Raw genomic sequence first — 14,401 nt, forward strand, 5'->3', positions numbered from 1 at the left:
ATGGTCAGTATTTGCACATCAAAGGTTGATGGGCTGGTGCTAAGAGCCAGGGCTTTAAGAGAAACTTTTCCAGAGATGCTTTAAAAAACAAAAGCTTCCCTTGGCCAGGCCCGGTGGCTCATGCCTGTAATCCCAGCACTTTGGGAAGCTGAGGCGGGAGGATCACGAGGTCAGGAGATAGAGACCATCCTGGCTAACACAGTGAAACCCCGTCTTTACTAAAAATACAAAAAAAAAAAAAAATTAGCCGGGTGCGGTGGCGGGCACCCATAGTCCCAGCTACTCAGGAGGCTGGGCCAGGAGAATGGCGTGAACCTGAGAGGCTGAGCTTGCAGTGAGCCGAGATTGCGCCACTGCACTCCAGCCTGGGCGACAGAGTGAGACTCTGTCTCAAAGAAAAAAGAAAAAAAGAAAACTTCCCAAGGACCTCTCTTCCTACAACATTCCCCCCTACGGAGATGCCACACTAACTGCTGTTAGAGGGTTTTGGGTTATGATTCTTTCTGGCTACTTTCTGCTGAAAAGGGGAGTCACATGGGGGAACAGCAGCTAGGGCTCCTCCTGGGGTGGATCTAAGGGTCCTCAGAAGAACGGCATCTCCGTATGTGTTTCAGTTTACAGCACCATTTGGAGTTTGATTGCTTCTAGGTGAGAAGAAACAATTTGAGTTATAGTATTGAGTATATAGGCTCCAAATATCAATACAAGACATATAAGCAAGAGAGTGCTTAAAAAAAGGGTTAACCAATTCCATAAAGAAGACTGGAATTTATTAAAAAGGGATTGTAGCCACTCAGAGCTGAAGCTGTCATTTTTCCTGAGCCTGTCAATAATTATGATTTGATTTTTTTTTTTTTCTGAGACGGAGTTTTGCTGTTGTTGCCCAGGCTGGAGTGCAATGGTGTGATCTCGGCTCACTGCAATCTACGCCTCCCGAGTTCAAGCAATTCTCCTGCCTCAGCCTCCTGAGTAGCTGGGATTACAGGCGCGTGCCACCATGCCCGGCTAATTTTTTGTACTTTTAGTACAAACAGGAATTCACCATGTTGACCAGGCTGGTCTCGAACTCCTGACCTCAGGTCATCTGCCTGCCTCAGCCTCCCAAAGTGCTGGGATTACAGGCATGAGCTGCCACACCCAGTTGATTTGATTTTTAAGTACCTGTAGATTTTCCTCTACTTTACTAGTGGTGTTAATCCAAAAGCAGCATGTTTCATTTAAAACTGCATTACTAAACCCAAAAAAAGGCCTAGCAGACTCAGTGATGGTAAAACTTTCATGCTTCCTTTTTGTCAACTATTATCCCTGCTATAAAGATAATAATTAAGCAAAATACTACAGCAATGGAAACTCTCTGTCCAATATTTCAGTTTAAAGATGCTACCATGGGAGGTCTGTTCCAAGATGGCTGAATAGGAACAGCTCTGGTCTGCAGCTCCCAGTGTGATTGACGCAGAAGATGAGTGATTTCTGCATTTCCCACTAAGGTACCTGGTTCATCTCTTTGGGACTGGTTGGACAGTGGGTGCAGCCCACAGAGGGAGAGCCGAAGCAGGGTGGGGCGTCACCTCACACGGGAAGCAGAAGGGGTCAGGGGATTTCCTTTTCCTAGCCAAGGGAAGCCATGATAGACTGTACCTGGAAAAACAGGGCACTCCCGCCCAAATACTGGGCTCTTCCCATGGTCTTAGCAGCCGGCAGACCAGGAGATTCTCTCCCGTGCCTGGCTCAGTGGGTCCCACCCCCATGGAGCCTTGCTCACTGCTAGCGCAGCAGTCTGAGATCCACCTGCCAGGCTGCAGCCTGGTGCAGGGAGGGGTGTCTGCTATTGCTGAGGCTTGAGTAGGTAAACAAAGTGGCCTGGATGCTCGAACTGGGTGGAGCCCACCACAGCTCAGCAAGGCCTACTGCCTCTATAGAACTCCACCTCTGTGGGCAGGGCATAGCTGAAAAAAAGGCAGCAGAAAATTCTTCAGACTTAAACATCCCTGTCTGACAGCTGTGAAGAGAGCAGTGGTTCTCCCAGCACAGTGTTTGAGTTCTGAGAACAGACAGACTGCCTCCTTGAATGGGTCCATGACGCCCATGTAGCCTAACTGGGAGACACCTCCCAGTAGGGGTCGACAGACTACTCATACAGGTGGGTGACCCTCTGGGACGAAGCTTCCAGAGGAAGGATCAGGCAGCAATATTTGCTGTTCTGTAATATTTGCTGTTCTGCAGCCTCCACTGGTGATATCCAGGCAAACAGGGTCTGGAGTGGCCCTCCAGCAAACTCCAACAGACCTACAGCTGAGGGACCTAACTGTTAGAAGGAAAACTAACAAACAGAAAGGAATAACATCAACATCAACAAAAAGGACATCCACACCAAAACCCCATCTGTAGATCACCAACATCAAAGACCAAAGGTAGATAAAACCACAAAGATGGGGAGAAACCAGAGCAGAAAAGCTGAAAATTCTAAAACCAGAGTGCCTCTTCTCCTCCAAAGGATCGCAGCTCCTCGCCAGCAATAGAACAAAGCTGGATGGAGAATGACTTTGATGAGTTGACAGAAGTAGGCTTCAGAAGGTCAGTAATAACAAACATCTCTGAGCTAAAGGAGCATGTTCTAATCCATTGCAAGGAAGCTAAAAACCTTGAAAAAAGGTTAGACAAATGGCTAACTAGAATAAACAGTGTAAAGAAGATATTAAATGACCTGATGGAGTTGGAAACCATGGCACGAGAACTTCGTGATGCATGCACAAGCTTCAATAGCTGATTCGATCAAGTGGAAGAAAAGATATCAGTGATTGAAGATCAAATTAATGAAATAAAGTGAGCATACAAGATTAGAGAAAAAAAGTAAAAAGAAATGTACAAAGCCTCTGAGAAATATGGGAGTATGTGAAAAGACCAAATCCACGTTTGATTGGTGTACCTGAAAGTGATGGGGAGAATGGAACCAAGTTGGAAAACGCTCTTCAGGATATTATCCAGGAGAACTTCCCCAACCTAGCAAAGCAGGCCAACATTCAAACTCAGGAAATACGGAGAACAGCACAAAGATACTCCTCGAGAAGAACAACCGCAAGACATGTAATTGTCAGATTCACCAAGGTTGAAATGAAGGAAAAAATGTTAAGGGCAGCCAGAGAGAAAGGTCAGGTTACCCACAAAGGGAAGCCCATCAGACTAACAGCACATCTCTCAGCAGAAACCCTACAAGCCAGAAAACAGTGGGGGCCAATATTCAACATTCTTAAAGAATTTTCAACCCAGAATTTCATATCCAGCCAAACTAAGCTTCATAAGTGAAGGAGAAATAAAATCCTTTACAGACAAGCAAATGCTGAGAGATTTTGTCACCACTAGGCCTGCTTTACAAGAGCTCCTGAAGGAAACATTAAACATGGAAAGGAACAACTGGTACCAGCCACTGCAAAAACATGCCAAATTGTAAAGACCATCAATGCTAGGAAGAAACTGCATCAATTAACAGGCAAAATAACCAGCTAACATAATAACGACAGGATCAAATTCACAAATAACAATATTAACTTTAAATGTAAATGGGCTAAATGCCCCAATTAAAAGAAACAGACTGGCAAATTGCATAAAGAGTCAAGACCCATCAGTGTGCTGTATTCAGGAGACCCATCTCACATGCAGAGACACACATAGGCTCGAAATAAAGGGATGGAGAAAGATCTACCAAGCAAATGGAAAGCAAAAAAAAAAAAAAAAAAAAAGGGGGGTTGCAATCCTAGTCTCTGATAAAACAGACTTTAAACCAACAAAGATCAAAAGACACAAAGAAGGCCATTACATAATGGTAAAGGGATCAATTCAACAAGAAGAGCTAACTATCCTAAATATATATGCACCCAATACAGGAGCACCCAGATTCATAAAGCAAGTCCTTAGAGACCTACAAAGAGACTTAGACTCCCACACAATAATAATGGGAGACTTTAACACCCCACTGTCAACATTAGACAGATCAACGAGATAGAAAGTTCACAAGGATATCCAGGAATTGAACTCAGCTCTGCACCAAGCAGATCTAATAGATATCTACAGAACTCTCCACCCCAAATCAACAGAATATACATTCTTCTCAGCACCACATTGCACTTATTCTAAAATTGACCACGTAATTGGAAGTAAAGCACTCCTCAGCAACTGTAAAAGAACAGAAATCACAACAAACTGTCTCTCGGATCACACTGCAATCAAATGAGAACTCAGGATTAAGAAACCCACTCAAAACCACATAGCTACATGGAAACTGAACAACCTGCTCCTGAATGACTACTGGGCACATAATGAAATGAAGGCAGAAATAAAGATATTCCTTGAAACCAATGAGAACAAAGACACAACATACCAGAATCTCTGGGACACATTTAAAGCAGTTTGTAGAGGGAAATTTATAGCACTAAATGCCCACAAGAGAAAGCAGGAAACATCTAAACCTGACACCCTAATATCACAATTAAAAGAATTAGAGAAGCAACAGCAAACACATTCAAAAGCTAGCAGAAGGCAAGAAATAACTAAGATCAGAGCAGTACTGAAGGAGATAGAGACACAAAAAAACCTTCAAAAAATCCATGAATCCAGGAGCTGGTTTGTTGAAAAGATCAACGGAATTGATAGACCGCTAGCAAGACTAATAAAGAAGAAAAGAGAGAAGAATCAAATAGACGCAATAAAAAATGATAAAGGGGATATCACCACTGATCCCACAGAAATACAAACTACCATCAGAGAATACTATAAACACCTCTATGCAAATAAACTAGAAAATCTAGAAGAAATGGATAAATTCCTGGACACACACACCCTCCCAAGACTAAACCAGGAAGAAGTTGAATTCCTGAATAGACCAATAACAGGCTCTGAAATTAAGGTAACAATTAATAGCCACCAACCAAAAAAAGTCCAGGATAAGATGGATTCACAGCCGAATTCTACCAGAGGTACAAAGAGGAGCTGGTACCATTCCTTCTGAAACTATTCCAATCAACAGAAAAAGAGGGAATCCTCCCTAACTCATTTTGTGAGGCCAGCATCATCCTGATACCAAAGCCTGGCAGAGACACAACAAAAAAAGAGAATTTTAGACCAATATCCCTGATGAACATCGATGCAAAAATCCTCAATAAAATACTGGCAAACTGAATCCAGCAGCACATCAAAAAGCTTATCCACCACAATCAAGTCGGCTTCATCCCTGGGATGCAAGGCTGGTTCAACATATGCAAATCAATAAACATAATCCAGCATACAAACAGAACCAAAGACAAAAACCACATGATTATCTCAATAGATGCAGAAAAGGCCTTCAACAAACTCAACAGCCCTTCATGCTAAAAACTCTCAATAAACAACTCTCAATAAAAACTTTCAATAAACAAGGTATTGATGGAACATATCTCAAAATAATAAGAGTTATTTATGACAAACCTACAGTCAATATCATACTGAGTGGGCAGAAACTGGAATCATTCCCTTTGAAACCGGTACAAGACAAGGATACCCTCTCTCACCACTCCTATTTAACATAGTGTTGGAAGTTCTGGCCAGGGCAATCAGGCACGAGAAAGAAATAAAGGGTATTCAATTAGGAAAAGAGGAAGTCAAATTGTCTGTTTGCAGATGACATGATTGTATATTTAGAAAACCTCATCGTCTCAGCCCTAAATCTCCTGAAGCTGATAAGCAAATTCAGCAAAGTCTCAGGATACAAAATCAATGTGTAAAAATCACAGGCATTCTTATACAACAATAACAGACAAACAAAGAGCCAAATCATGAGTGAACTCCCATTCACAATTGCTGCAAAGACAATAAAATACCCAGGAATCCAATTTACAAGGGATGTGAAGGACTTCTTCAAGGAGAACTACAAACCACTGCCAAACAAAATAAAAGAGGACACAAACAAATGAAAGAACATTCCATGCTCATGGATAGGAAGAATATTGTGAAAATGGCCATACTGCCCAAGGTAATTTATAGATTCAATGCCATCCCCAACAAGCTACCAATGACTTTCTTCACAGAATTGGAAAAAACTACTTTAAAGTTCATATGGAACCAAAAAAGAGCCTGCATAGCCAAGACAATCCTAAGCAAAAAGAATAAAGCTGGAGGCATCACGCTACCTGACTTCAAACTACACTACAAGGCTACAGTAACCAGAACAGCATGGTACTGGTACCAAAACAGATGTATAGACCAATGGAACAGAACAGAGCCCTCAGAAATAACACCACACATCTACAACCATCTGATCTTTCACAATCCTGACAAAAACAAGAAATGGGCAAAGGATTCCCTATTTAATGAATGGTGCTGGGAAAACCATATGTAGAAAGCCTAAACTGGATCCCTTCCTTACACCTTATACAAAAATTAATTCAAGATGGATTAAAGACTTAAATGTTAGACCTAAAACCATAAAAACCCTAGAAGAAAACCTAGGCAATAACATTCAGGACATAGGCATGGGCAAGGACTTCATGACTAAAACACCAAAAGCAATGGCAACAAAAGTCAAAATAGACAAATGGGATCTAATTAAACTAAAGAGCTTCTGCATGGCAAAAGAAACTACCATCAGAATGAACAGACAATCTACAGAATAGGAGAAAAATTTTGCAATCTCCCCATCTGACAAAGGGCTAATATCCAGAATCTACAAAGAACTTAAACAAATTTACAAGAAAAAACAACCTCATCAAAAAGTGGGCAAAGGATACGAACAGACACTTCTCAAAAGAAGACATTTATGCAGCCAAAAGACACATGCAAAAATGCTCATCATCACTGGTCATCAAAGAAATGCAAATCAAAACCACAATGAGATACCATCTCACGCCAGTTAGAATGGCAATCATTAAAATGTGAGGAAACAACAGATGCTGGAGAGAATGTGGAGAAATAGGAATGCTTTTACACTGTTGGTGGGAGTGTAAATTAGTTCAACCATTGTGGAAGACAGTGTGACAATTCCTCAAGGATCTAGAACTAGAAATACCATTTGACCCAGACATCCCATTACTGCGTATATACCCAAAGGATTATAAATCATGCTACTATAAAGACACATGCACACCTATGTTTATTGTGGCACTATTCACAATAGCAAAGACTTGGAACCAACCCAAATGTCCATCAATGATAGACTGGATTAAGAAAATGTGGCACATACACACCATGGAATACTATACAGCCATAAAAAAAGATGAGTTCATGTCCTTTGCAGGGACATGGATGAAGCTGGAAACCATCATTCTCAGCAAACTATCACAAGGACAGAAAAGCAAACACCGCATGTTCTCACTCATAGGTGGGAACTGAACAATGAGAACACTTGGACACAGGGTGGGGAACATCACACACCGGAGCCTGTTGGGGGATGGTGGCCTGGGGGAGGGATAGCATTAGGAGAAATACCTAATGTAAATGATGAGTTGATGGGTGCAGCAAACCAACATGGCACAGGTATACCTATGTAAGAAACCTGCACATTATGCACATGTACCCTAGAACTGTAAGTATAATAATTAAAAAAAAAATCTATCAGAAGGATCAGTTAAAATTTAAAAAAACAAAACAAAAAAAAGAAGGTGCTACCATGTATAACCCTAATGCACATAATAGAGTGAGGACAGCAGTTCCCACAAGTGTGGTGTGGCAGGTAATTTCCATCTAAAATTTTACTTGCCAAGATATAGAATTCCCCTTTGGGGGTCTATGAAGTTCCTTGGTTTTATTTTCCCAAACAAAGAAACCTCCAGGTTTTGGGCACCTTACTCACTTTCATTACCTGGCAGAATTTGCAAGATAATTGCCCAGAACTAGCATATTGATTCACATTTTTATGTTACCCATCCCTTTTTTTTTCCCCCAAGCTGCAGAAGATCACCACTTGATTCACAGGAGTAAGCAGGGCTAAATTGTAGGCAAAAAGCTTAAAAACAATAATGAGACTAGGATTTAATGACAAATGTATGATAAGCTTTGGAGCAAAGTTTTTCTCTCCAGTCCTCATTTTGGTAAAAACTAATTATGAATAAACTTTAGTCTTATACTTGGCCTGATTATTTGCATAAAGTACAGCAAGAATGGTTATTTTGACATAGGCCTTTTGGATTGGCTTTGATAAAACTCTGTTCCTCAAGGAATTTTAGGTAAGACTTGTTTGTTTTTTGAGATGGAGTCTTGCTCTGTCACCCAGGCTGGAGTACAGTGGCGCAGTCTCGGCTCACTATAACCTCTGCCTCCTGGGTTCAAGTGATTCTTCTGCCTCAGCCTCCCTGGTAGCTGGGGCTACAGTCACCTGCCACCATGCCCAGCTACTTTTTGTATGTTTAGCAGAGATGGGGTTTCACCATATTGGCCAGGCTGGTCTCGAACTCCTGACCTAGTAGAGATGGGGTTTCACCATATTGGCCAGGCTGGTCTCGAACTCCTGACCTCAAGTGATCCACCCACCTCAGCCTCCCAAAGTGCTGGAATTACAGGCATGAGCCACTGTGCCTGGCCTTCAGATAAGACTTCTAAAGCCGAGCCCAGCCATGGGTTTTTATCCTCTAATACCTGTGAGTTGGGTGATCCTCCCCTCTTGAGGTCCCAAGATAAACTCAGAGCTTCCAGACCTGTTAGAAAGTGACATTCTTTACTGACCACAGGTTAGGGACCCTGTGTGGGGACTATGCAGACAAGGTATGAGGCCAGTTCTCCCCAAGGGGCTTTTATTGGCTTTGCATGTCAAGCTTGATTCCTTAAAGGGAAACACACCCTTTCAGTCAAATCCCTGGTAAAATAACCAGTTTTTCCATCTGTGTCCTGTTTACAAAGAAAAATGGATTCTGATTGCACTGAGACAAACAACTATATTGCCATAAGTTAAAAGAGTACTCACAGATAATTTCGAAATTCTAGAGGAACCAGGCAGAGAAAAATAAACGTGGTCCAAATTTTGTTCACAGTATAACTTACTCAATTATTAAAGGCCATAAATAGTTTAAAATAACTTTCCTTGACTCTGAAAATCAAAACAAAGATCGACAATATTCCAAGCAACGGTTAAAAAGGTTGCTTTAACTTTCTGAGTGTAGTCCACTTAGTAAACTTTTATTTTGCTTGATATTTGTCAACATGTCAGTTCTTTATGAGTCCCTACATTCTTTATTTCAATGTTACAATCTTTAAAGCTATTAAAAACCTGCATTTGAGAACACCTGTTAAATTCCTTCACATAGCTTGATTATAAACCATCTTTTGAGAAGGAACAAAGCAAGACAACAATTGTCTGTGAATGAAAAATTTCCAGGATAGTTAAAAATATGACTGATGAAGTTTACTTATCTTCATGGTTTACAATAACTTTACCCTTAATTATGATTGATAGCTATACTTAGACATTAGAATTTTAGAAATCCCATACAATTTTGGAACATATATTAGTATTATTCATCAAAATATAATTTAAAGAAGATTGGACATCATTTTGGCAATCTCTTATGACTAAACATGTCAAATGATCCTATTTATCTCTTTTCTGAATGTTTTGGGGCCCTCTGAACCAAGCAAAAAGTCAGGTATCCGCAAGGACAATTTCCAGATTGCCATAAATTATTTTGCCAAAATGATGACTCAAAAGGCAAAAACCTTTCATTAGCCTTTACTATGACATGAAAATTTTGTTAAAAGCAAAATTTTACCCTTGCATTAATTTATTAATGTTAACCCCAATTCATTTACATGAAACCTTATAGATTATTCCATTTAATCCTAACCAATTTGACCATGAGGTGAAAACTTTACAAACCTTTTATAACCCTTTTACTAAAGGGCAGATTAGTGTCTTAAGACCTCCTTGCTATGCTGTTATTTTAATGCTTAATTTATGTAAAGACCATATAGATGCTATGGGAGAAGACAGTGTAGTACTTCTACTATGCATTTCACTGCAAAGCAACCCAAAGCCAATTGGCTTATTTTATATTCAGCCCATCCCTGATAGGAGTCTCATCTCCCAGTGTGGGATGTGGATGGGGAAACCCTGTTTCTACAAAAAAAATACAAAAATTAGGTGGGCATGGTGGCACACACCTGTAGTCCCAGCTACTAGGAAGGGAGGTGGGAGGTTCACCTGAACCCAAGAGGTCTAGGCTGCAGTGAGCTGAGATCATGCCATTGTACTCCAGCCTAGGTGACAGAGTGAGACTCTGTCTCGAAAACATACACATAAAAAAAATAAAAATCATGAATTCATATTGATAAGTAATTTTGAAAAATTCACCTAATGAAAGTAGGGCTCCTAGAGGAGGTAAGATTTGGTTGTCCCCTGGTCAGCTTGGAGAGAGGAGTTTGTGGAAGTAAAAGGTGAGGAATGATAACCTACAGAAAACTGACTTCACAGCAACAGAAACAAAGAAAAGATGCAGGATGTCATAATTTATGTCTTGGTCCTGCCACATATGTGACCTTATGTAAATTATTTTTTTCCCTTTGAGTCTCCGATTTCCCCTTTGTAAAGGTGAAATCCCAGTTCCTCTTTTGCATCCCTCTGATGTTACTCTGAGCATCAAAGGAGTCATGACTACCATTTGTGGTACTATTATGAGGATATACACACATACTGATATAGATCCCTGTATGGATACACAAAAAACTGGTAACAGTAACTGCCTAAAGTATGTTGTTAGGAGTCAGTGAGAGACTTTTTGCTACATATAAAAGGATTTATATTGTTTGAATATTTTTCTTTTTCTTTAGAGACAGATTCTTGCTCTGTCACCCAGGCTGGAGTGCAGTGGCTAATCATGCATGGGTCACTGCAGTCTCGAACTCCTGGCCTCAAGTATCTTCCCACCTCATCCTCCCCTAGCTAGGACTACAGGCATGGGCTACCAAGCCTGGATAATTTTTTTTCTTTTTTGTAGGAACAGGGGTCTTGCTACGTTGCCAAGGCTGGTATGAATCTCCTGAACTCAAGCAATCCTCCTGCCTCTGCCTCCCAAAGTGCTGGGATTACAGGCGTCAGCCCCGTGCCTGGCCTGAATATCTTTCTTGAGGATGGAAAAAAAAAAAAAGTAAGTAAGTAGGTAATGAATTTGAAAGAGCTTTGTAAATCACAAAGTATGACACAAATATTAGGGTTTTATTTTTACTATTATCCACCAGCAACAAGATATCAAACACTGGTTCTGTGATTATTTAATGGTGAAAAAGTTGAATAAATCAATTTAGTATACCCATATGTTGGAATATTGAGTCCATTTTTCTTTTAAAAATCACACTTTGGAATAATTGATGATACTGGCAAATGCTCAAGCTGAGTGGAAAAATATATAAACATTGTATAGGCGAATAATTCCAATCTTGTGAATTCCCTGTGTAAACCTACATACACAAAAAGAAAAAAGACTGAAAGGAACCATCCACAATGCTTTGATGGGAAAGACGGAGAAACAAAGTGTTAATTTTCTTAACTATAGTTTTGGTGTATTCCAGATTTTCTACAACAAGTTAATAAATGCCACTAAGAAAAGGGGAAACATCACAGCTACACCTTCAAACACCAGAAAAAGAATTTTTTTTTTTTTTTTTTTTAGGTTGGGGTATGATTTTGATCTGGGCACTAACGGGGACACTGATTGCTTTCGCCAGTAAGTCAAGACCAGCAGATAAAAAATAATTTTTAAAAACCTCGTGAGACTGATTTGCCGCAGGAGGGGAGGAGTAAGAAGCAAGCGTGGGAGGCGCTAACGGAGGAACCTAAACCTCCATCCTCTTTCCCTGGGAGGTTAAGAACTACAGGGAGAGGCGAGAGAGACTATGACCGCCCTACGGCTAGAGTAGCCGCGAAGAGAACACTTCCGGGGCGGGGCTATCTGGCCCTTTCCTTTCCGCGTGTAGAATGTGGGGCGCCTGTAAAGTTAAGGTTCACGATTCCTTGGCCACCACTTCCATCACTCTGAGACGGTACCTGAGATTGGGGGCGACCATGGCAAAAAGCAAGTTCGAGTACGTGAGGGACTTCGAGGCTGACGACACCTGCCTGGCACACTGCTGGGTGGTAGTGCGGCTGGACGGCCGGAATTTCCATCGGTGAGCGAGCTCGACTCGGGGCGTCGCGATGCGCCAGCGCTTCCGGGGAATCCAGCTTCTTCCCTTGCAAGTCCTCCCGCCCGCTCCAGTCACGGTTACCAGGGTAACGCGGTAGCCAATGAGTGCGCAGCATGGAGCATTGCCCCGCCCTGCGTGTTAGCTAGGAAAGTGCCTGAACGCTGGCTGTTAGCGTAATTGAATGGGCGATGTGCTCCCAGATGAGGATCTGGCTTGGAGTGCCCGTGTTAAGTGAACAGAGACTTGTTAGCAAGGACCTGTTGTTAAAAGTCACTCTCATGCACAATATTTAAGCTCTTAAGCCAATTGCCTAGCTATTCTGTTAGATATCTTTGAATGCTGACTGTTCAGAAGTCTGTGTAAGCCTTGCTTGTGGGCAATACTTAACGTCTGTGCTTCATTATCAGTAACAGGCCACATGGACTAGATTCAACAGAGAGTCAGAAAAAAAGAGAAGGCTGGGCGCGGGAGGCAGGAGGATCACTTAAGGCCAGGAGTTGGAGACCAAGTTTTTTGTTTTTGTTTTGTTTTTTTGTGGTTGTTGTTGTTTGTGAAACTCCGCCACTACAAAAAAAAAAAAAAAGAGAGAAGGAAGAGAGAAAGAAAGAAAAAGAAAAAATTTAATTTGCCCGGCGCAGTGGTGCACACATGTAGTTCCAGCTACTCGGAAGGCTGAGGTGGAAGGATCGCTTGCGCCTGGGAGGTCAAGGCTGCAGTGAGCGGTGATTGGACACTGCACTCCAGCTTGGGTGACAGAGCAAGACCCTGTCTCAGAAAAAGAGGGAGGGGGAGAAAGAAATATAACAGAAAGATGGGAATTTAATCTTTAAAGAGGGCTGCATTATTAATGATTATTATAACTAACATTTATTGAGCACTTACTAGGAGCTAGGTATGATTACTTTTATCTTCTCCCTAATCTTCAGGACAACCCAATGAGGTAAATATTCTTTTATTCCCATTTCACAGAAAGGAGAGTTGAGGCTTAGCATTTATGTCTGGTTTTCTCAATTTCAGGGCCGGAAAAAAACTAAGTTCTTAAGAAAATGGATCAGGTTGTGGCTAGTTGAGCATTTGGGTTCAGAGTGCTATTACATTATCTTCCTCCAAACAGCCTCTGTTATCTAGCAACAGAGCGTGTTGTTAATGACAGGCTTCCATCCATGCTTTCTTCCCTTTTCTCTTTCCCCTGTGAAGGTTTGCTGAGAAGCACAACTTTGCAAAACCCAATGACAGCCGTGCTCTCCAGCTGATGACCAAATGTGCGCAGACTGTGATGGAAGAACTAGAGGATATTGTGATTGCGTATGGACAGAGTGATGAGTACAGCTTTGTGTTCAAGCGGAAAACCAATTGGTTTAAAAGAAGAGCCAGGTAATTCCATGACCTAACTCCCTTCTTCAGAATATTTCCTCCCAGCATCTGGTTTTCTGTTTATCTTAATCGCAGACTTACAGGCTACAGATGATGTCTGCAGTATTTCTAAGTGCAGAGTACATGTATATTTCCTGTTTAGATTGTTGTACTTCCATCTGATAGCCGAGCATTCTGTGTGCCTCTTTTATCTGATTCTTTCCCCACATGCCCCATAAGATTGGTTTCTAGACTGACCTGGCATTGAACATTAAGATTAGAAACAGAGACCATAAGAATGTAATATTAACAATTCATAGGTTGGCTTTAGCCAGTGATAGTCTCTACGTGCATTGCATTACACTGTTCCTCAAGACAGATCTCATTATAAAATACACAAATCTGATATTCGATTTGGCAGTATTTTGAAACGCTGTATGGGAAACAAATCATATAATGAATTGGTTTTTTCTTTCTTTTTTTAATAGAGGTGGGGTCTCTCTGTGTTGCCCAGGCTGGTCTCAAACTCCTGGCCTCAAGCAGTTCTTCTGTCTTGGCCTCTCGAAGTGCTAGGATTACAGACATGAGCCACGACGCCCAGCCTGAATTGGCATTTTTTTTACAACAATGGTTTCTCTCCTTTCATGACTGTAAATACAAACAGGTCGGGCGTGGTGGCTCATGCCTGTAATCCCAACACTTTGAGAGGGTAAGGGAGAGGATTACTTGAGCCCAGAAGTTTGAGACCAGCCTGGGCAAGATGGTGAGACCTCATCTCTACAAAAAATTTAAAAATTAGCCGGGCTCAGTGGCATGTGCCTATAGTTACAGCTACTAAGGAGGTTGAGGCAGGAGGATCCATTGAGCCAAGGAATTTGAGGCAGCAGTAAGCTATGATTGTGCCAATCCACCC

At 41.5% G+C, this 14,401-nt stretch overlaps 1 protein-coding gene across 4 annotated transcripts in view; it reads left to right on the plus strand.

Annotated features, from left to right (window-relative positions):
• The window catches only part of THG1L (tRNA-histidine guanylyltransferase 1 like), a 34,773-nt gene that overhangs the window by 12,863 nt on the left and 7,509 nt on the right, over positions 1-14,401 (plus strand). The window contains exons 2-4 of one of the 4 annotated variants that reach the window (XM_003818994.6): positions 1,371-1,487; positions 10,950-12,117; positions 13,333-13,509. In XM_003818994.6, the coding sequence (XP_003819042.1) occupies positions 11,927-12,117; positions 13,333-13,509 (368 nt within the window). In that variant the 5' untranslated portion in view covers positions 1,371-1,487; positions 10,950-11,926. Of the gene's footprint in view, positions 1-1,370; positions 1,488-8,214; positions 12,118-12,209; positions 13,076-13,327; positions 13,510-14,401 lie in introns of those variants that run through there. The other 3 variants (XM_063604285.1, XM_063604286.1, XM_063604287.1) reach the window with 3 other exon arrangements.

The sequence above is a fragment of the Pan paniscus genome, chromosome 4, assembly GCF_029289425.2.
Source record: "Pan paniscus chromosome 4, NHGRI_mPanPan1-v2.0_pri, whole genome shotgun sequence".
NCBI lineage: Eukaryota > Metazoa > Chordata > Mammalia > Primates > Hominidae > Pan > Pan paniscus.